The sequence below is a fragment of the Myotis davidii genome, unplaced genomic scaffold (genome assembly GCF_000327345.1).
Source record: "Myotis davidii unplaced genomic scaffold, ASM32734v1 scaffold502, whole genome shotgun sequence".
Lineage (NCBI taxonomy): Eukaryota > Metazoa > Chordata > Mammalia > Chiroptera > Vespertilionidae > Myotis > Myotis davidii.
The window spans coordinates 804634-825582 of NW_006293000.1; the positions used below are offsets into that span (position 1 = coordinate 804634).

The 20949-nt window shown below is 45.2% G+C and overlaps 1 protein-coding gene across 1 annotated transcript in view; it reads right to left on the reverse strand.

The window, feature by feature from the left end:
• DOCK5 (dedicator of cytokinesis 5) overlaps positions 1-20949 on the reverse strand; it is a 148050-nt gene that overhangs the window by 64948 nt on the left and 62153 nt on the right. Inside the window, exons 13-24 of the mRNA XM_015565723.1 lie at positions 20447-20571; positions 18819-18917; positions 17274-17346; positions 15377-15480; positions 13998-14181; positions 7683-7780; positions 7355-7444; positions 5976-6076; positions 4144-4278; positions 2228-2339; positions 1448-1518; positions 844-950 (exon numbers count right to left, since the gene is read on the reverse strand). Of these exons, the coding sequence (XP_015421209.1) occupies positions 844-950; positions 1448-1518; positions 2228-2339; positions 4144-4278; positions 5976-6076; positions 7355-7444; positions 7683-7780; positions 13998-14181; positions 15377-15480; positions 17274-17346; positions 18819-18917; positions 20447-20571 (1299 nt within the window). The remainder of the gene's footprint in view (positions 1-843; positions 951-1447; positions 1519-2227; positions 2340-4143; positions 4279-5975; positions 6077-7354; positions 7445-7682; positions 7781-13997; positions 14182-15376; positions 15481-17273; positions 17347-18818; positions 18918-20446; positions 20572-20949) is intronic.

Sequence of the window (20949 nt, forward strand, 5' to 3'; positions counted from 1 at the left end):
CACCGCCTGCCTGTTCCCCAGCCCTGGCTGGACTCCGCCCTGCAGCACTGGACCCCTCAGGAGCACCTGAATTTGGGAACTTCAGCCCTGTAACTCCGATTTTTAAAACTTAGAAAACTGTACAAATCATAGGTAACTGTAACACAATGCTTCAAGTATTTAACAATTTCTGTAGCCATTTTTAAAAATTGCCAACTTGATACTTGAAAGCAAAGCCATATGAAACTAATAAACTAAGCAAGTTATACAGTTAGAAATTTTGTTCTGACAGAGACAGACACAGATACAGAGAACAGACTGATGGCTGCCAGCAGGGAGGGAGTGGGGACCTGGGTAAAACAGGTGAGGGGATTGAGAAGCACTGATTGTAGTTACAAAACAGTCATGGGGCTGTAACGGGCAGCACAGGGAATATCATCAGCAACACTGTAATCACTGGGCCAGGTGGGCACGGGAAATATCAGGGGGATCACTTTGTAAAGCATGTGATTGTCTAACCACTACGCTGTACACCTGGAACTAATACCAAGTAATATTGAATGTAAAAAGGACTATCTTTCCTGGTTGCTTGTTACTTGCTGGGGTTCCTATTTTGCAGACAAAGCTCCCTAACTAATGAAACACTTGACTGTTCTAATTAAGGAGCACAGGGTTCGGCTCTTTTAGGAACTATTGCAGATACCGAACTGACTTCACCTTCTCCTTAAAGCTGGTTTCCCAGGAGGTCCTTAAGTGCCAGCAAACAACTGGCAAGGACATCAGTGGCACTTAACAGGGGGCCAGTGTTGGCTGCAGAAGCAAGAGCAGGACTTCAACAGGCAGCTGGTTTTGGTGGAGACTTACCCGACTGCCGAAAAAGATTACTCTCTACGATCTTGCTCATGCAGTTCAGCTTCTGGCGAACCAGCTGGTTGTCAGGGATGCTCTGAATGAACTTGCAGAAGAGCAAGCTGGAAGAGAATCCCACGGTTAGCGTTTCCATGGCGCCACATTCAAGGTGCCCTTACCCAATTCCCCTGTGCTCTGAGGTTCACCTGGAAATCTCTCCCAAACGGCCTGAGAGTCTGTCTCGAGGAAGCAAAGGAGAGACTATATTCCTTGCTCACTACAGGGCTCAGCCTTAGCGCTAACTCTGCTTAAACTTCCCAAGTACCCCCAGGGCCATAACCGCTTTCAGACCTGCCTTAACACTCAACTTCTGCAGAATCCCTTTTTGCTAACTCCACCCCAGTGCCCACTGTCATCTGACTTAGCATTCCTGGGATGCTTAGGTATAGGGCTGGAAGCATGTTATTAGGTACTTCCTTCTGCAGTTAATTTTAGGTCTGCGCGTCCCATTTCCCTTGACAATGTGCAAACCCCTTCAGAAGCAGGCTTTGTGGCTTCTCTCGAGTGTTCCCAGGAATGAGCACAAAATGGTTCAGTGAATACGCTTTTTGCAACTTACCTGAGCTCAACAGGATCGAACACCAGTTTGACGTCGTTAATTATGCTCGGAAGGTACTTCAGAGCTGCGCCCTGTAAGGAAACACCACAGGCAGCGTCAGTTGCCGAGCAGGACAAACACAGACTTCACTGCTGCGGCCCAGGACCCGAAGGCTCGACTCTGAAACAGGGAACTGGGCACAGGTGTTCTTGCAACGAAGAGGAACGCTGATGTGATCCGCAACCTCCTCAGATCTTTCTTTCCTGGGAAGTCAGGAGGCACAGCTTTCTGTCTGCACTGCTGACAGGCTCTGCCCATTTGGGATTCATGTTTGTATCCAAGAGGTAGTTAAAACCTTGACCTCTCCCACACAACTTTGCCCTAACGAGCCAAGAGGAAATAATAAAGTTCAAAAGTGAGTCTTTAGAGATTACCTATTTTACATTAAAAAAGGTGACAATGATGAAAACGATGGTGACCCTGGGCTTGTGGAAGGACCAGGAGAACTAAAAATAAAAACCTTCCGCCTTTAACATCAGAATCCAGGGCTAAATTCCCAGGGGCCACACCAGTCATTCAAGGGATTTCTAAAAGGGCAGCTTGTTTCTGGCAAACTGGCCCTTGAGAATACAAACGTGCAATAAACGTAAAAGGTTTTCTGTACTTTCTGTAAGTCATACTAAAATTCACAAGCTCTCACTAAAATTCACAAGAACTAGTTTTTCCCGCTGAGACCAGGTTCTATGCTGACCCAGGCCATCCTCACTGACAGTGCTGGGGTCCCCACAAAGCCATCCTGACCTTGATCTTCACAGCTTCCTCCAGAGGCCTGTCCATTAGTGTATTGAAAGCGAGAAATAACTGGCGGATTGAGTTATTAAATTCATCTCCATCTTCACTTTGGCCATAAAATCTTAATCAGAAAAAGAAAAAAAGCAGTGAGATTTTCCATCTTTAAAAGAAATTTTGAGATATATCTGTTGCCTAAACAACGGTGGAGACCCATGCCTCCCTTGGTCACCACTTGGAATTGCACAAAGAGAAGTCGTAGCTGCTCTGAGATAGTTTTGGGGAGAAACCCAGTGGCCTGAGAAGTTATCACCACCTGCTATGACCATCAGGGAGGTCATTTGTATGTACAGACCGTCCTACCACAGAGCTCTCAGCCGGTCCACTATGGCCAGCCTGTCAGGAGGGATGCCGCGTGCTGTCGGAAGACCACCTTGTTGATGGCCTCAAGCTGCTGGTCTCGGGCACTGCCAGCACGGAGGGAACGCAGGAAGCTGCTCGGCCTGGAGTGGCCGATGAGTCCAGCATGCTCACCTGCCTTCCTCAGCTCAGGAGCAGGATGCCCAGTAAGCTTGGGACGCCCAGCTAACTGCCCTACACAGCACACCTGCTATGCTCTCCTCTTCAGCATCACTCCTTCCCTCCTGCCCCCTCCTCTGTGTGTCACTCTAATCATTTTGTCTCATCTAATCAAGTCCTGGCCTTTTGAGCTGAAGTTTCAGACAAGGAGTAGAAAAGCCCTTCAACCCCCCAAAAATGTTCTGAACCCAGCCCTGTCCGCCTGTCCAGTTAGTGTCACTCTGTCCACTGAACTGGCCATGCTGGTTCCTCTCCAAGAGGGGTCTTCCCGGACACAGGACACCTTAGTCTTTACTGACACATGCTTATGTGATTAAAGTGCTCTGAAGTTTTCAAGACATGTCCACCAACTGAAAGGTTGGTTCATCCACATCAATAAGTATTACTGGATGAATGTGGCATTCAATCTCTCATTCTCTCTCTCTCTCTCTCTCTCTCTCTCTCTTCCTCCCTCCCTCCAGGTGAGCCGCTCTCTCTAAAAAGCAATAGAAAAAATATCCTCAGGTGAGGATTAAAAAAAAAAATCAACCACTTAAACTTTTCTTTTGTAACTTGTTTTCTATTGTTTAGAGATATTTGTCAATCATTTCTTGATTCATAAGAGCCTTTAATCAGTAAGGCTATTCCCCTTTGATCTGTGCTATATGCTACAAGCTTTTTTTCTTCAGGTAACTTGTTTCTTCAGGTAACATGCTCCAGTCTGCAGACCCCTTCCTTCTGCCTTACAGATATATTTAACCGTTTGGAAATCCAGCTACAATTACTGAAGGTCAGGGACGGCACCACATTGCAAGCATTCCCAGAAAAGGTACTTCCTTTTTCCTGATTTCTTCTCTTTCTGAAGGAGCCATTACTCTAGGAATCCAAACTGGGAATTATCTTATCTCTGTGGCTGTTTCACCAGACAGCTAAGCACGGTGTCAGCAAGGAACCCCCCACCCCCTGGAAACATCTACCCCTATAACTGCCACCATTCTCCCTCTACTACCAATAGCCATGGTCCTAGATTTTACACCTAACACTGCCATGAAGCCCCCTGCTGTGTTAAATACAGTCTTTCCTCCCTAGAGCTGCTGTCACCAACAAAGGCTTCCAGCAAACCGCACATGTTAGCCACCGGCATCCCTACGTCCTCCAGTCATTACTGCCCTATAAATTCTACTGATCCAAACGGACTTCCCATGGACCTTCTCTGATGGTTTCATAGTCCACCTCCATCTTCAGCCCTGAAGTTCTGAAATGTGGCAACTCCATGACCCAGAGCTCACAGAGCTGAGCATGAGCACGAGGACGAAGGAAAACTACACGGGGAATGGGCAGCGTCGACACCTTATCACAGTGACCGTTACCTCAAGTAGAGCACTCTAGATTGGATGATGAATCTGAACAAGTACTTTAAGGCTTTCAAAGCAGCAAAAAGCAACTCTGTCTTGCTGGAGTCGTCTGCATTAGCCACGTAGAAGTTCAGTACCTTGGAGAGTTTCCTGAAAAGAGTGAGAAGGGAACGTCACTGGGAAAGTGGTCCTCAGAGGCTGGGGTGAGCGGTGCAGGGAGGGGGGCTGGCACACTGGGGGAACAGACGTCACAGTGGCCGTTTTCTCCTCTAGACTGTGTCCTGAACGGGGAAGTTAGCTCCCGCTCCTTTACAATTTACTTCCCTCAGGGCAGTCTAGATTCAAAGCTTCCTTTCTGCTTAAATACAGGAATGGTTTCTTCCCCTCTGCAGGATGTTAAAACAGGATGAAGAAATGAAAGAGTTGAAGATTCAAATCCTGAAAAGACATTTTCGTCTCTGGTATGTTATACAGATGTTTTTAGATGTTCCTTGAAGGGAGAGATTGCCCATCTGAGACAGTTACCTTAAAGATGTCTAATTCCCTCCCATCTGCCCAAACCTGTGGCAATCAGTAACCATCGAGCCAGAAGGAAACATCATGAGTGTGGGGAGACCAGGGCACCCTTGGTCACGAACTCCCGACAGACAGCCCTGGTTAGAGATGGCAGACAGCTCCTTTTGTCTTTCTAGAGCCTTCAGAAGAGGCACTGTCTGAATCTTCTGCTAATTCATGCTTTTGAGGGCACTGATAGTGTGAACTTCCCTTCTGGGAATCTCCGAGTTTCTAAGAGAAAATCCGGAGGCAACATGTGGAACTGGCCAAATCCAGACTCCTCTCACCGGAGCGCTGCATTTCACTCTGTGTAAGGAGGGTGCCTGTCAGGACCTCCTCGCCTAAGGCTGCCGCCAGCGTGGAAAGTAAAGCCACTGGTGTCGCTGCTGCTTCCCCCCTGCAGTGGGCAGTGCAGCCCCCGTTACGCTGCAGGATACCTCTTTTATGCCACTTATGTGTTATTACGTTTCTGGACTCTCATGCAAATAAAACTAAGGAGTTGTATAACTCAGAAGAGGACACAAGGGATGCATGATTTGACCTAACGATCGGGTCAGCAGCTACCCCGACAGACCAGCCGGCAGCAATTGGCATGATCTGGCAAAAGCCTCTGTCAGATCTTGCTGACCTCTGCTACATTCCTGTCACTACTTGTCACACTGCTTTGCACAATAACTGGAATGACAGGCCACGTAGACCACATGATGAACTTAGCGCTCCTGGGCACAGTGCAGAGCAAACATTTGCTGCTCTCCAGTCAGGGACCAAAGACAGAAACAAAGCTACGCCACGGAAGAGGGAGAGACCATTCCCGCTCATGCAAAGAAGGGGAAATGAAGTCTTCTTAGTTTATGAGTAATAACTGTACAGCACTGTGGCATAGGACTGGGAGCCGGACTTGCTCTTCTTCTACCAGACCTGGTTTTGTTTACTCCACTGTTTGATCCCCAGGGCCTCGGGCTAATCTCACTGACACCCGATTGCAAAGATCCTGGGTATGGCCAGCTGTCCTGGCTGATGCTCCTGATGGCCACAGCTCCTCCCCTGTATCTTCTGGAATCTTAAAGATATACAGCCTTATCTCTTCTCTCAGTGCCCAGAAGGAGAGCCTGAACTTCACACGTTTCCAGGGTAAGAATGTTAGATGGCCCCACTTTCCACCAGGAAGCTCAGAACAAGCCTCTGCCCTTGGAGCCATGTTTACTCAGCCTACGACCCTTGCGTTTCTCAACAAGCAGATCGAAGAGTCCAAATTGGGCAACCCAACAGCAGGCTCCCAGAGTCATACTCACACGTAGGCCAAGGTGGCACTAAAGTGCTTGTAAATGTAGGTTTCCAGGACGGGGTTAAAATGCTGGAACTTGATGTCTCCGATCAGTGAAATAATAAACACCTGGCATGGGAGGAACATAAATAGCAGCTCTGAACACGGCCCAGGCTGTGTCCACACCTGGATCTCACATCGGTTGCTCTTTCCTTCTTCACCACGTCTGCAGCATTCTCACTTTATATTCCAGCCCAAGTCATGTCTGGGTTCCTTTTTATTTAACATGAACGGAGACTATGACGTGTCAGGCACCGCGTCGATGCTGCGAGGAAACCAGCGGAAGCACCCTAGCCTCTGGGACCTCGCTGTCTCAGGGCAGCGCACAAGGGCACAGTCGGGGAGACATGGGGCAGGAGAGAGGGGATACGGACAGGGTTTCCGTGGGAAGAATAAACTCTGACCCGGATGCAGCTAAGGAAATATTCTACGGCATTCTTTTCTTGAGTGCAGTGTGAGAGCCCCAGTAACTGAACTGGACTTTTGCCCCCCAATTTCACTGTCCTATCATTGTCAGGCGCATAATCCGCAAATAACCTCTTTGCACCTGCACCTATTCATGAGGAAAATGCAAAAGGAGCACAGAGACTTCCCCAGCTGCCACTGTCCCTGCCCTGGCGCAGGACTGCCTCCATGACCTTAGGCACAGGGCTCAGAGCCAGTCTCTCCTTCTCAGGACTTCACCAGGTGTGACCTGAGCTCAAGGCATTTACTTACTGTCTTATCACCCTTTATCATCCAGCCCTGAGTGCTTGCATTCACGTTTCTCCAAGCTGGAGAATGACCTAAAGGTGCAATTTACCTTCCAAATTCTGCACTGAACTTAAACCCTGTCGAGAAAATAATGCTCGGCTTGGATGTGTCAGCCTTTTCCACTCTCCCCTTCCCCCACCACCTGGCCTTCTCAGATCACCTCTCCTGGTCTAGATTTCAGCTCCTGGAACGGACTGTGTGTTTAAGTGCTTTGTGTGACATTGAGTCATCTGCAGGGCTGTGTATCATACATATATGTGACTAAGACTCATCTCTGACTTGGGAAGTCAGTCTGCCTTGCGTGAACCCACATATACACACACACGCTGCAAGCCGCAAGCCTCTCTGAGTGGTTCCTCCTGCTGTGGGACTAGATAACTTTAAGGTGATTAAAGCAATTCCTGAAATTGAGATCTCTTAGGAAAGAGAAAAAAAAAAGGGCTTTGAATCTAAACCAAATGTTTCTAATTTCACTTCCAGATATTTAGCCTCAAGGAATAGTCAAGACAGATGTATACAAATATTTATGCAGGAGGCATAACGAAAATTAACGGTTCAGAGAATAAACACTAGTTAATATGCTTAACTGCTTACCAGTGCGTCAAACACAAGGAAGTCATATGTTTCATTGTCTGACATTTCCATCATTATATTAAAAAGTGCATCGAGTGTATCCTGTAAAAACTGCAGAAAGAAAAAAGCAGAGAAGTTATTTGGTGGTTATGGCTCAACTCCATGCTGTAGAAATTCAGGGATAATTAGGCTTCAATAGCATAGGTTTTAAAATAGCATTTTCTTAAAAATCACACTCTTGCTCCTCAATGTAGATAACAAGTGTTATATTTACAAAGATAGGTTTAATTTAAAATGCTTAAGTAATAATATAGTGGGTGTATTTCTAAGTAGGGATATCCAAGCGTACCTTAACAATCTCTCCTCCATCCACCTCCATTAACTTCTTTAGGTTGTGTTTAATATTCTGGAAGTTCGAACGCCAATTCAACAAGCCTAACAGGTCAACTAGGAGAAAAGAGCACAAACCATAAACATTAGACAGCGATGAGAAAGAACGGCCCAGACCACTGCTGGATACAGCTGCAGAACTCTCTAGAAAAGACAACGGCTCTTAATAGTGGCCAATACCTCATGTATTCCATTAATTTACTGTGTCCCATCTAACTCAGAGAAAAACTTTGTGGTCTTCTTTTATTTGTAAACAGATTTTTAAAAAATTAACCACTAATGTTCACGACCATAAAACAATACCTGAATAGAACTCACATTTTGCAATAGTGACATCACAACCACACAGCTGATGCCTAAAACACTCCCTTTTAAATGTATTTATTTTTAAGTAATCTTCCTACCTCTAATTTGCTGCACTGGTTAATTTCTCCCTAGTATGTGTGTCTCAGTAGATTCAAAGGGTAAAAGGGAACTTGTACACATGCATTAATGCTTTTAAACATCACACCCATATTGCGGAGCAGACTTTATTTTTTCCATTTTTGAGATGAGGAAACTGAGGCTTTGGGAAACTGAATTCCTTGCTTTTTAGGTCACACAACTGCCAGGAAGTGGTAGGAATGGAATCTAATTATAAATTCATCTGATTCCAAAAAATAATGTCATTGCTACTTTGACATATTGCCTCCCCAGAGTTCTGCAAAGAAATAGACAAGCAAACCAGGTAAGTTGCTATTTCAAAGGAAAGCAGAACAGATTCATGGCCCTGTTGGGTAAGTCTGGGACAAAAATCTCCAGATGACTTCGCATTTAAAATGTAGACTTTTGAATCTTTAAGCCACTTACAGCTTTAATGAATGTTAGCTACTAAAGTGTCCCATGGAAATATAACAGGCATCTGGACTGTTACTATTTTGTTTAATACATCAAGTTACTATTGCCATTAACAGAGCTTTATCTAGTAAAAGAAGCAACATGTAATTTTTCATCAATGGACTTGTATAAATATATATGTAAGTAGTTGAAAACACATACTGTTCATTACAATAGTCATTGCTTCACTGGTGTTTGTTTTATTGTTATTAAATATTGTTTAATGTTTAATCTCTTGGAAGTCTCCTAAACGCAGTGCCTAGAGACATTGCGCAAGGCCTGTCCACTGTCAACAGAATAAGGTCCCAGTACTACGCATGGAAGGCAGTTAGGCCGCACCTATGGTCCTGCTGCCACATCTCCCACCTTTCTCTCTGCATGCCTCATCCCCCACAGTGGCATGCTCTGAAATAGCTCCATGTCTTTGCATATATTCTCCTCTTTTTCTGAAATGTACACAAATACTATGAATTTGCAAGCCCCTACTTAAATTTTTTTAATACTTGTTATTTATTTTAATATGTTTTTATTTATTTCAAATAGAGGAGGGGAGGAGAGTGGGATAGAAACATCAATGATGAGAGAGAACCATTGACTGGTTGTCTCCTGCATGCACCCTACTTGGGGATCAAGCCCGCAACCCCACGCATGTGCCCTGACTGGGAATTGAACTGTGACCTCTGGTTCATAGGTCAACACTCAACCACTGAGTCACGCCAGCTGGGCGGGGTTTGTTTAGCAGAATTCCCGTTTTAGAAAACCCTTGCCTAGTGTGGTTTTTAAAAGGACCCATGCTCACTATTATGCAATGTCTCTCTTCCATACCCATATCCATAACCATAAAATAACAAATAATAAAGACACTCTTGGTATCTCTTTCTCTTCCCATAGATTTGAGTCACTTGAGGGCAGGAATCATATTGCTTTTATTCTTGTACACCACCATGCTGCTATGTACCTAGTAGGTGTTCAATACATGTTTGATGAAAGACTGAATGAACAGATGAATAGATGGATGAAAAGAGAACTGGTAGCCCTGAGGAAGCTGGTCATGTGCTCAATATAATTCTTTAATTCATTTATTCATTCGTTCAGCATGTAATAATAGGCACTGTGCTAGGCCTGCCCATTAGGCACTGTCCTCTTCCATCTTCCCATCTCCACTTCTGTCACAGGCTAGTCAATGAGACCACTCCATCTACACTTCACTCCACTCACCGCTACCTGAGAAAAAGGACTTACACACTCCAGTCACCCAGCAGCTTCAAGAAGTTGCAAAGAACCCATCAACCAGCCCAGAGGTTTACTCCCTAAACATGTTTGCATGCCACATCACCGCTCAAGTTAGGAATCCATTTGGCATCTGGTCAATCACAGGTGTTGGGGCTAGGAAAGTGGTGGCACGGTGTTATGGACAGCCCTGGACTAGCTGTGTTTCTGCACCCATTCAGGTTGATACATATAGCTCAAGCTAATATTCATTGCTGTGTAACATCTACCCCAGGGGTCCTCAAACTACGGCCCGCGGGCCACATGCAAATACAAATATTGTATTTGTTCCCATTTTGGTTTTTTTTTTACTTCAAAATAAGATATGTGCAGTGTGCATAGGAATTTGTTCAAAGTTTTCTTTAAAACTATAGTCCGGCCCTCCAACAGTCTGAGGGACAGTGAACTGGCCCCCTGTTTAAAAAGTTTGAGGACCCCTGATCTACCCGCTTGTATAAATGCACCATAACTGCCTACTCATTCCACTGTCAATAAACATTAGGGTTGTTTCTAATTTTTTCTATCACAAACAATTCTGCTGTGAACATTATCATGTGTCTTCTGGACCAGGTGCAGTAGCTTCTCTGAGATACAAAACTGGAGTGGAATTTCTGGATCATCAGGAATGACCGTCTTCAACTGTACCAGGTATTACCAAATGTCCAAAGTTGTCCCAATTTCTATCCCCAAGAAAAGTATGTAAGAATTCAGGATACTCTAATTTATAATCCCAGAATTTAGGATAGTGAGTACCTTTGGGAGAGGATTAGAAACCATAAAATTTAATTTAAAAAAATAAAATAAAAACCATTAGCCTTGGAGTTATTTATCTATTTTCAGATCCAAGACCACCACTTATGATCTTAGGCGAAATATTTTAGCACTTTGACTCAATTTTCTGGTCAGTAAACTGAGGTTACTAATGGGAATACTGGGTCTCCATGTGCTAGGGTTTGGGCGACTGTGAACAGCTCGCTCAAAACTGAAATCCCTTTTCCCTTTCCTGGAACAACAAATCTTTTCTCACCCTCCATCTGGGCCCAGCAACAAGTAATTCCATGTAAACAACCGGTCTGTTCTCGCTTTGAAAAAACTAGTAAAGAGCTAACAAGCTCTGCCCGAACAAGGGCCTGTGGCTTTTCACCTTCCGAGTCTGCGTAGTCCTGGTACGGCTAGTAAGAAATGCCTTTGTCAGGTCTGTGCGAAGAACAGCTACCCTCCTGATCAGGAAACGCTCTGAGACTGGTGGCTTGTTAATATTCTCCAGCTTCTTCTTTCTCAGAACAAATTCCATTGGTTCGTTATCTCTTACATCCAATTAGAGGAGCGCCAATGCATGAGGAACCCACAGTCGTGACCTGTCCCTCTGAAGGCCCTGCTTTCCTGATGCGCGAGCCGTCCTGCTGGTCTCCCCATCTGTCCCCTCTCCGTCCCCTTTCTTATCCCATCCCGCCGACGGAGGTCCCTTCTCTCTGGTTAAGATCAGTTTGCCTCCTTCAACCTTTTTGGGAGGGGACATTATTTAAGACTTTTTTTGGTTTGTTAGGATGAGTTTTTTGAGATCTAAACACTAGGAATGAGATGACAACAAAGGAAAGAGTACAGTCCCCCAACGGAACCTCTGTGATGATGGCAACATTGCCTATCCGCGCTGGCGAACTGAAGTCACCAGCCCCGAGAAGCCGCTGAGCCCTTGGAATGAGACTAGTGAACCTAAGGAACTGAATTCCTCCCCTCATTTTCTTTTATCTGACCTAAATGTCCCAAGCTGCACGTGGCCAGTGGCTGTCAGCACAGCACAGGTTTAGAACACGTGGACGATGGGTGATGTAGATGCCGCAGGGCGAGTGTCTGAGCCGAATACTGCTAGCTGGCAGTAGCTTCCTAAATGTTTGACGCAGAGACAACAAGCGACATAACAATATGGTTTTCTCTAACGGAAATCTCTTTTTCTTTGTTTTAGAAATCGTTTTCGGGCTTCTGTTACTTGTTTTCTTTGAGCTCTCATCTCTGGGAAGGATGATCTACTAGGTGTTTGATAAATGCTATCCCTCTTGAGTGTCCCTTGATAGTCTCAAAAGTACACTAATGCTTTATATAAGCTATTGCTATACTTTAAAAAAAAAATTAACATTTTGCCCTAGCTGGTTTGGCTCAGTGGATGGAGCATCAACCTGTCACTGAAGGGTCCCGAATTTGATTCCAGTCAAGGGCACATGCCTGGGTTGTGGGCTCGATCCCCAGTAGGGGGAGTGCAGGAGACAGCCAATCAATGATTTTCTCTCATCATTGATGTTTCTAGGTCTCTCTCCTTCTTCCTTCCTCTCTGAAATCAATGAAAAATAAATAAATGTTTCCTTTAAAAAATAACATTTTGACATTTCATAGTTAAAAATTTGGAAAATACTGAAAGAAACAAAGAAAATAAGAACTTTCCAAACTTTTGAAGTTGTTTCTTTTCGTCTTTTTCTGTGTATTTATAATGATGGTGTCAGTAATAAGAGTTAATTCTCATATAGTGTTTCCAAGGGGCTAGACCAGGAGTGAGCAAACTTTTTGACTCGAGGGCCACAATGGGTTCTTAAACTGGCGCGGAGGGCCGGAACAAAAGCATGGATGGAGTGTTTGTGTGAACTAATATAAATTCAAAGTAAACATCATTACATAAAAGGCTATGGTCTTTTTTTTTTTTTTCTTAGTTTTATTCATTTCAAACGGGCCAGATCCGGCCCGCGGGCCGTAGTTTGCCCACGACTAGGCTAGACTCTGTTGCTTTGCTTTTACATATTTTAACTTACGTTATTCTTTGAAACATATACTATTATACTCCCTTAAAGAAGAGGAAATCAAGTCATAGACAGATCAAGTGACTTGCCTAAGAAACAGCTAGTAAGTGGCAGAGCTGGGATTTGAACCCAGGCAACTGGCTCCAAGTTGTCCTCAGACATTTAAAGAAGACTGAGATTATACTCTACATAGCGCTAAAAAGTTTTCATGTCTTTGACTGTTTTGAAATATATTTGGCAATGGCATGTATTTTGTCCTTTAATTCCACTTTATAATTTAAACTGGTCCCAAGTATTGGATAGTTAGTTGCTTCAACTATTCCCCTCTTATGAAAAATAGGGAAAATCTTTATTCATTCATCTTTGTGCACCTCTCTCATTGTTTACTTGGGTTCAATTTCTAGGGGTCAAGTTACTGGGTCAAGGAATCTGAATACCTCATATATATATTTGATATACCTTCTAAATCATCTTCAATAAATACTGTAACATTTCAACTCAACTCATATCAGCAGTTTATTATATTTACTTTTTACCTAACATATTGGAAAGTAAAAGCACACTCATAAGCCAGAAAAAAGGCAGAACTATGGAGACAATATAAAGATCTAGGCCAAGACCGATTCTATTTCTCTGCCAGTGTCCTCCCCTTATTACCAACATCCCCTGTTACACTTATTACACAGGACACATTATCAGAGCTCTTTGCTCCCTTAAAGGAAAGAAACATAAGACTTTCCAATTTTATGTAAATTAAATTTTTAATTTTCTTTGCGCAGAATAGGGCCTCATTTTAAGCCATTCTTTGAAAACAGTTCATAATTTAAAGTGGCTTTTTCCAAAGGATGTGTTCATGTCAGTACATAACCTACAAAATGGCAAATGATTAAATCAGTTATAAAGATCTGTACCATGATGAATGTCAATTTACAGTAACTGTCACCAGACTTGTATACCGAGGCCTAAAGGTTGCTGCAACAGAAGTCAGCACTAACCTGACTCTCCCATTTGCTCAGACTTCGTTTACTAAACACTGTCATAAATCCAGAAAAGAAACCTCACCGGGTCCTGGTAATGAATACATTTAGAGGTTTGAAAGTATTAAAAAAATGCACAAATGCTTTTTATCCTGTTTGAAAGATGGACAGCAAGACCCCAGAAGGAGCTTTAGCTATCGGGTCAGGACCTCTCGTCCCTGGCCATCTCCTGAAGAGCAGAAAACCCAGCCAAGTGCCCAGCACCCACGTCCGAAGACGTGGCCCACTTGGCCCAGCCAGAGCCTAGCGGGAGGCCCCAGGAGGCCTCAGCAGAGCGCGCTTGGGGCCCCTCCATCCCACACCTACCGTTCTGCGTGAGCTTAGTGGAGCAGATGAGGGTGGCGATCTGGAAACTGTCTTTGGTGCTCTCCTTGGTGGGGGCAAAGCTGGTCTGGGTTTTGGATGCTTGCAGCTCTTTTTCTTCCATCTCTGCCTTGGTCCCAGGCAGGGTCAGGTAGAACTTAGCGTCTTCCATTTTCTTGTTGTCTCCCTGGAAAGGCAGCATGTCAGGAAGATCAAAGGAGGGGCAGAGCCTCTACACGCCAATGAAGACGGTGCCTTTCCGGCACGAGAAATGAGGTTTCATCAAATTAAACCAGGTCCCTTCCAACTCCGAGAACTGTGGCAATACCCAGGGTGGGAGCCCAGACTCAAACTGAATAAACATGGAGTAAGTTGTGAGCTAGACTAAGAATAGCCTAGGTGTCTGCTATAAATACATAAATAAATAACAAAGAATAAGGTTGGAATTTATTATCTGGAACCTCTAAATGGTCACAATTATGCATCATTGGGTTGACTGGGGTCACTGGGAAGAAACAGCTTGCCCTGCCTTCTCAAACTATCTCTGAACTAATTATAGCTATTAAGAAAAAAACAGATCAGGTGGGTGCATCTCAAAAAGGCTGCCAACCCCATGATACTGTTGGATGGACGAGATCTTCCAGCATCTACTTTCCACTCTAAAATCTCAGTAGATGGGATAGCTCTACAGCAGTCAGAAGACAACACTGTCAGGGAAGGAAACGATGCCCGATAGCAGAGAAGTGGTACCTGGCTCACGCTGATATGAAAAACACATCCTACCACACTCTAACCAAGCCCAACAGTGCAACTGTCTGCATACCACACAGGGTGACGCAAAGGCAAGTGGGCAGCCACGAGCGCCACGTGCAGGAGAGGGAGACTAATACTGAACTCACTCCTTCCAGAAAGCGGAGGGGAGACCACGCAGCCAGGGGGATGTAGCCTTGGGGATGCTAGACTTAAAGGGGCAAACACATGCAGCTCTAGAGAAGTTTTGTTTTTTAATTCTCACTGGATGAGTGAAGATATGTTTTCCATTGACTCTAGAGAGAGTGGAAGGGAGTGGGGAAGAGGAGGGAGGGAGAGAGAAACAGATGTGACAGAGACACCGCGATTGGTTGCCTCTCAACGCACCCTGACCCAGGGGCGGGGATCGGACCTGCAACCCAGGTACATGCCCTTGACAGGGTTGACAGGGAATTGAACTGGAGAACCTCCAGTGCGTGGGCCGGGGTGCTCTAACCATTGGTCCACGCTGGCCAGGACTAGAGAAGTTTTTGATGGTTATAGGTGTAAGTCTGAAAGGAACCTTCAGGACCAGTTTCAGAGGGAGGAAACATTTCCTCAGTGATTTTTCTGAGGCTCATTCTGTGCACCACCTTATAAACCACCAGATCGTGCCTCCCGTCCTGCAGGGTGGTGCCGTCCGCCTTCATCAGCTTCACGAAGGCCACCCCGAAGGCGCGCTCCGATCGATCTCTGGCTGAAAAGACAGAAACGGGAGTCTGAGCAGTGCAGAGGTGGTCAGGAAGCGATGGCGATGACGTCCAGCTTCACATTTTGCTCTGGGGTGTGACGTCCAATCACGCCGTGAGCAGCACAGTTCAGCCAGTTACAGTCACACCGTGTGTGTCACAGGCTTCTTAAAGGAAGCATTTCCCACACTGAAGTCTTCTGGTGCCTCCACTATGCTCCTCTCCCTACGCTTACAAATGAAAGGCCAGCAACCCCTAGAGGATCTAAATCAGAAATGTGGTGTGGACACCGACTCCGCCCATGTCATCTCCATGTACTGAATACCCCCGGGACCTGTGCCATTCTTCTCCACCCCCTCTGTTCCCGCCTAAGTTCGGGTGCCCCCACCTCTTCCCTCTATTTCCACAATGGTTATCCATTCTCCTTTCGATGACCATCTGGGCTATGTCCAACATAAGAATATTATTAATAAAGCTGCTTTAAATATGTACCAAGTGTGTGCCCACTGCCATCACACACCCTTTAATGGCTCCTTCATACAGGGCTCAAAAGAACCTTCATCTTTCGTGATCTGGCTCCAGCCCACCTGGCAGGATTGTCAACCCAGGCTCTACCACTTCCTGGCAGTGTGCATTTGACCAAGGACTTAACCCCCTGTGCTCAGTTTCCTTATACGTAAGTGTGGATTAAAGTAGTAGCACTTTATCAGATTATTGTGAGTATAAACAAGGTGGTGTGGAAATGGAGCTTCACTGAATGTCTTAGTGTACTAAGTGTCTTCACTTAGTGTACAAACTAAGGCTGGATAAATGCTCTGCATAGAGCTGCACGAAATTGCTGATATTTGCCATTGACCGACAAAGTGGCCATTTCATGTCACTCAACCTGAAATTATGATTGCTCCCCCTGCTCCCGTTCGGCTCTACTGAGCTCACTTTGGTTTCCAGGCACTTTTCTGCACTGTCACTCTGGGTTGGCTAACTTCTACTCCCCTTCGGGCCTCACCTAAGTTGTAGGAAATCTCATGCACGAATCCCCTAATGGGCGAGGTGCCGGGCTCCGTGTTCCCCACAACTCTGTGCTGCTGTGGCCGTATTCCCGCTCTGAATGTAGTCTCTTCTTCTCTTGCTCAGCTTCCTAACCTGCTCACAGAGGCCCGTCAGAGCAGTGGCCGTGCCCCGTCTGCTGGGACATACCCAGGGCCTGGTCTGCAGTCTGGTACATAGATGGCTCGACTACATCCAGTTTGAAATAAAAAACTGCATTTTTATGTGCTAAATGAGAACAAGATACTTGCAGAAATTTTGTGATTAAAATCTGAAAACAATCATTTTTCTTCTCTGTTCACACTTAAGGGCAGCCTTTACATTTATCCGTAATCGAAGACTTGAAATGAGAAAAGTGGTCATTTGGGGAGACAACAGATTAAACAGTTTCATATTAAATAGTTTTCTTGCTGCAGGACTTTTCAGCAACACACAGTGTGACTGTTTCAGAGAGAGGTTAAGTTATAGCATTTCCTATTCCTGTGGACTATGAAACCCTTTATGTCATAGAGTATCTATTAGCATCTTACAAAATTTTAGTGCTCACTGAACACATTTGGGGGAAATTCTGATACAAAATAATACTAGATTTTAGAAGCCCAGGAAAATTCTTTTTTCTTTCTTTCTGATATCCAAGCACCAATGAGTTCTGAAATGACGATGCCAAGTATCTTGTTCTCCAGGCCCACGCATGCACGCCAAGCAAGAACATGTCTGTTTCACACGGAGATGTCCCAGACCTCCTAGTACTCACATTCCTGCGAAGATCGGTGTCGGAAGGTAAACCGTATATGGCAGCGAGTAACCTCTTCGATAGCAATGGATACCTGCACAATAGGAAGAAATCAATAGCTTACACACATATATATTACTTCATTCTCATAGCTCGTTTTACGGAGTCAGGCTTAGTTTAGAGTCCTGTCCCAGCACTAATGCCTATAAACTGAGACTTGGCGGGAGGTTTCATTCAAAGGAGATTTAGATATTTTCAAGGCAAAAGACTCTCGGGAGAAGACCATCTTTGCTGTTTATGGAAGATCCTGAGAATGGAGACGATCCACTTTTCTAGTGTTTTCTTGTTTGAAACAGGAAATACTTCAGAGGGAAAACATGAGCACTTTGAGGTTCATACAGGGTCTTTCAGATTGCAAGGTGTATATATGGTAATAATTCGGGCCTATAATAGAAGGAAAAGACATATACTGGGGACAAGGAAGAATTTACCGCTCATATGAAGATGGGAGACAGGAAAAACAGAAGTATGAGTCAATGAAAAGAGCAGAGAACTTATGCAAACAGTTAAATAAATCCTGGCACGATTTCCGATGGAGTACTATACAAGTATCGAAAAATACATTTCTGAGTAACTTTAATGTTTCGAGATAAAGTAGTTTTTAAAAGCACAGTATAAATTTATATAAACAGCACAACTGAAAACATAACTGAAGTATATGAAATTGTGGGAAATAGTTACTCCTGAATGGAGATATGAACACAAATGTGTATTTCCTGAGCTTTCTGTGGAGAGCTCGGAACACGTGGCCATCAGAAAGAGCGCTGAGCAGCTGCAGGGCCTGGGAATCCAGCCTCTTCTCCGAGTCCCGGGCACCTAGTCAGAAGGCCCTTACAGCACGGAATGTTTCAGTCGCAGGGCTACTGAGAGGCTCACAGAAGATGACTGATCGGAAAAGCACGCTGGAATTTGTAATACACGTATTTAAACTGAAAAGAGGCCCAGAAAACTTGGTTAGAGGCCAAGAAGCAAACAAAGTTAGGCAATTGCTGGCAGAGTGGCAAAGTTCCCATTTGGGTTTGGACCATCTTGGCAGCCTATTGTATCATTACAACAGTCTCTCTATTCAATTTTCTACACATTAACGAAGGAGAATGTCATTCAAGGAATCTGACTCTTACACAGAATTGTAATGATCAGTTCATTTCTTATTGCACACCACAGGCAACCCATCTGGAACTTCCAGATAAGGTGGGAACGATTTGTAGGTAAAAGGAAGAAAGGAAGCCGAAACCGGTTTGGCTCAGTGGATAGAGCATCAGCCTGTGGACTGAAAGGTCCCAGGTTCGATTCCGGTCAAGGGCATGTACCTTGGTTGCGGGCACATCCCCAGTGGGGAGTGTGCAGGAGGCAGCTGGTCGATGTTTCTCTCTCATCGATGTTTCTGACTCTCTATCTCTCTCCTTTCCTCTCTGTAAAAACTCAATAAAATATATTAAAAAAAATAAAAAAAAGGAAGAAAGGAATGTGAACCGGGTTTAATTATGATAGGCGTTCCATTCTCACCTTGACAGTCTCATACCAACAGGGCTGTTTGACTTGGTAATAGACCACTGATTTGTACTCCGAAATGCCTTCGTATCCAGCGCCGGGATGAAGTGCTTTCTTTAGATGGAGAGAAAAAGTTAGGAGATAATGTTACTAGAACAATAAAAGAACCCGCACAGCACTCACGAGCCCTCCGCGTGGCCAGTGCAGGCCTGACCACCGACACCCACAAGCTGTCCCCATTTGGGGATGAAGAGTAGAGTAAGAATGAGTGTCTACAACCCTACCTGAGGGTCTAAATGTGGTTCTCACGAAGGGACTGAGCACCGTCCTGACACTCCTCTTTGCTGCAACACTGATTCTCTCCCTCGCATCCCCCCCACCCCCACCCCAGACATACCCTCTCTCTTTTCTTCCCTCTCCTTCCCGGGAGCAGAGGCCCGTGAGCTGGCCGGCAGCTGTGGGCACATGCAGGCGCACGGCTGTGAGGGCCTGTGGACTCTGCTTTGAGGACCAGGTTTGTAGGAACAGCATGTTCACTGAAACTCAGGGCTGTCTCTTCCTAGTAATGAACCTCTCAGCTCAGTAGACCGGGCTTTGATGGGGCACTGCCCAGCGGGTCAGCAAAGCCGTGAAATGACCAACTCAGAGAAGATGTGTACCTGAACTCATGGGCTAAGGGGCTCTACCGAGAGCACAAATAAACCACCCCCACCGCATGGCCCACAGCATTCTGCTTGTCCCGTGACACAGAACACTGAGTCACTTAGTGGACTGTTTCCTTAAAAGACTCTAACATCCAGGGGAGGGGGCAGGACTGTGTGTCTCGCTGTCCCTCAGGTGTCTGGGCAGCGAGGCACACAGGGAGCGGAGGGAGCTGGCAGTTCAAGTCTTGGATTCCAAAGCAGGTAACTAAGGCTCAGACAGAGGAGCCAGATGCCAGCTGCGACAAACAAGCCTCCTGCCTATCACCTCTCCCATGTCTTCTCCATTCGGGCAGTCGGAACTCTGGTTGGAGAGCCAGGATACCTGGATTCATTCCCAGCTCCACCACTCACTCCTGTGTTTTCCTGAGAAAATACTTATTCTTTCTGGGCTGCAGTTTCCTGATACTGAAACTAACAGCCCATTGTAGCTGACCTCTAACCATGACCTCTAAGCACCAGGCTTCCAGTTGGAAGCTCCCTCATGGGTGTGTCTCCTGCTCTCCACTCGCCTGGGGAGAAAAAGTGGCTCTGGGCGCCTCCTGGGCACAAGCCCCTGCGCTCAAGCCCCAGGGGAACGTGGCCTGGAAGGGGCTACACAGTTTGGAAATGATAAAGAGCCTCTGCATGTACATGAGATCGGTAGTGGCTTGCGATGTTTCTTGGCCCAGGAGAAATGTAAAAATAAGAGTCTCAGTGGTTTCCTGACTAAAGCTGGTCAAGGCTAATCACAAATTTAACAGGTTTCCTATTTTTTCCTCATGGAAAACCAAGTGCACCCTAATGTGGAGAACAGTCAACTCCAGGCCAGAAGGCCCTGGTTGTTGTAAAGAAGTGGGGAAAGGGGACATCTGTAATACTTTCAACAATAAAGGTAAATTTAAAAAAAAGGGGGGGGGCAGGAATGTGCGATGGCAGAGCATGTCTGGGCGCGGTGCGTACCTCCAAGGTATTGCCCTCCTCGTCACACACAGACATGGTCACCTCCACGTTCTTCGGCGTCTTCTTCTTCCCTTTGTCAAACTCCCCATGGATCAGGGTGACATAAATATCGTTCCGAACATCTCCTGTAACACGACAACCGTCCTGTGAATGGTGCTGAGAGAATCACTTTTAAGTTTTCCGATAGACAAACTCCAAGTAAACTAGGAATGGCCAGGTCTGACTCTATAGTAAGCTGCTCATACCGCACTTTTTCCACGTATTGTTCTCTTCCCATTACCTCATTCTACCTCTCCACACATGCCCAAGTGTCTCTGTAGTGTGGGTTTTAAAGAATGAACTATTTTCAATAGTCTTTATTCTATTTAATAATTGCTGTCTAATAAAGTACACGATGTATTTTATTGGCTTATAGTGTCATGTTTTTTAAATAATGTCTTTGAGAGTGTGGTATTTTATTTTATTATTTTATGTATATAGATTGATTGATTTCAGAGAGGAAG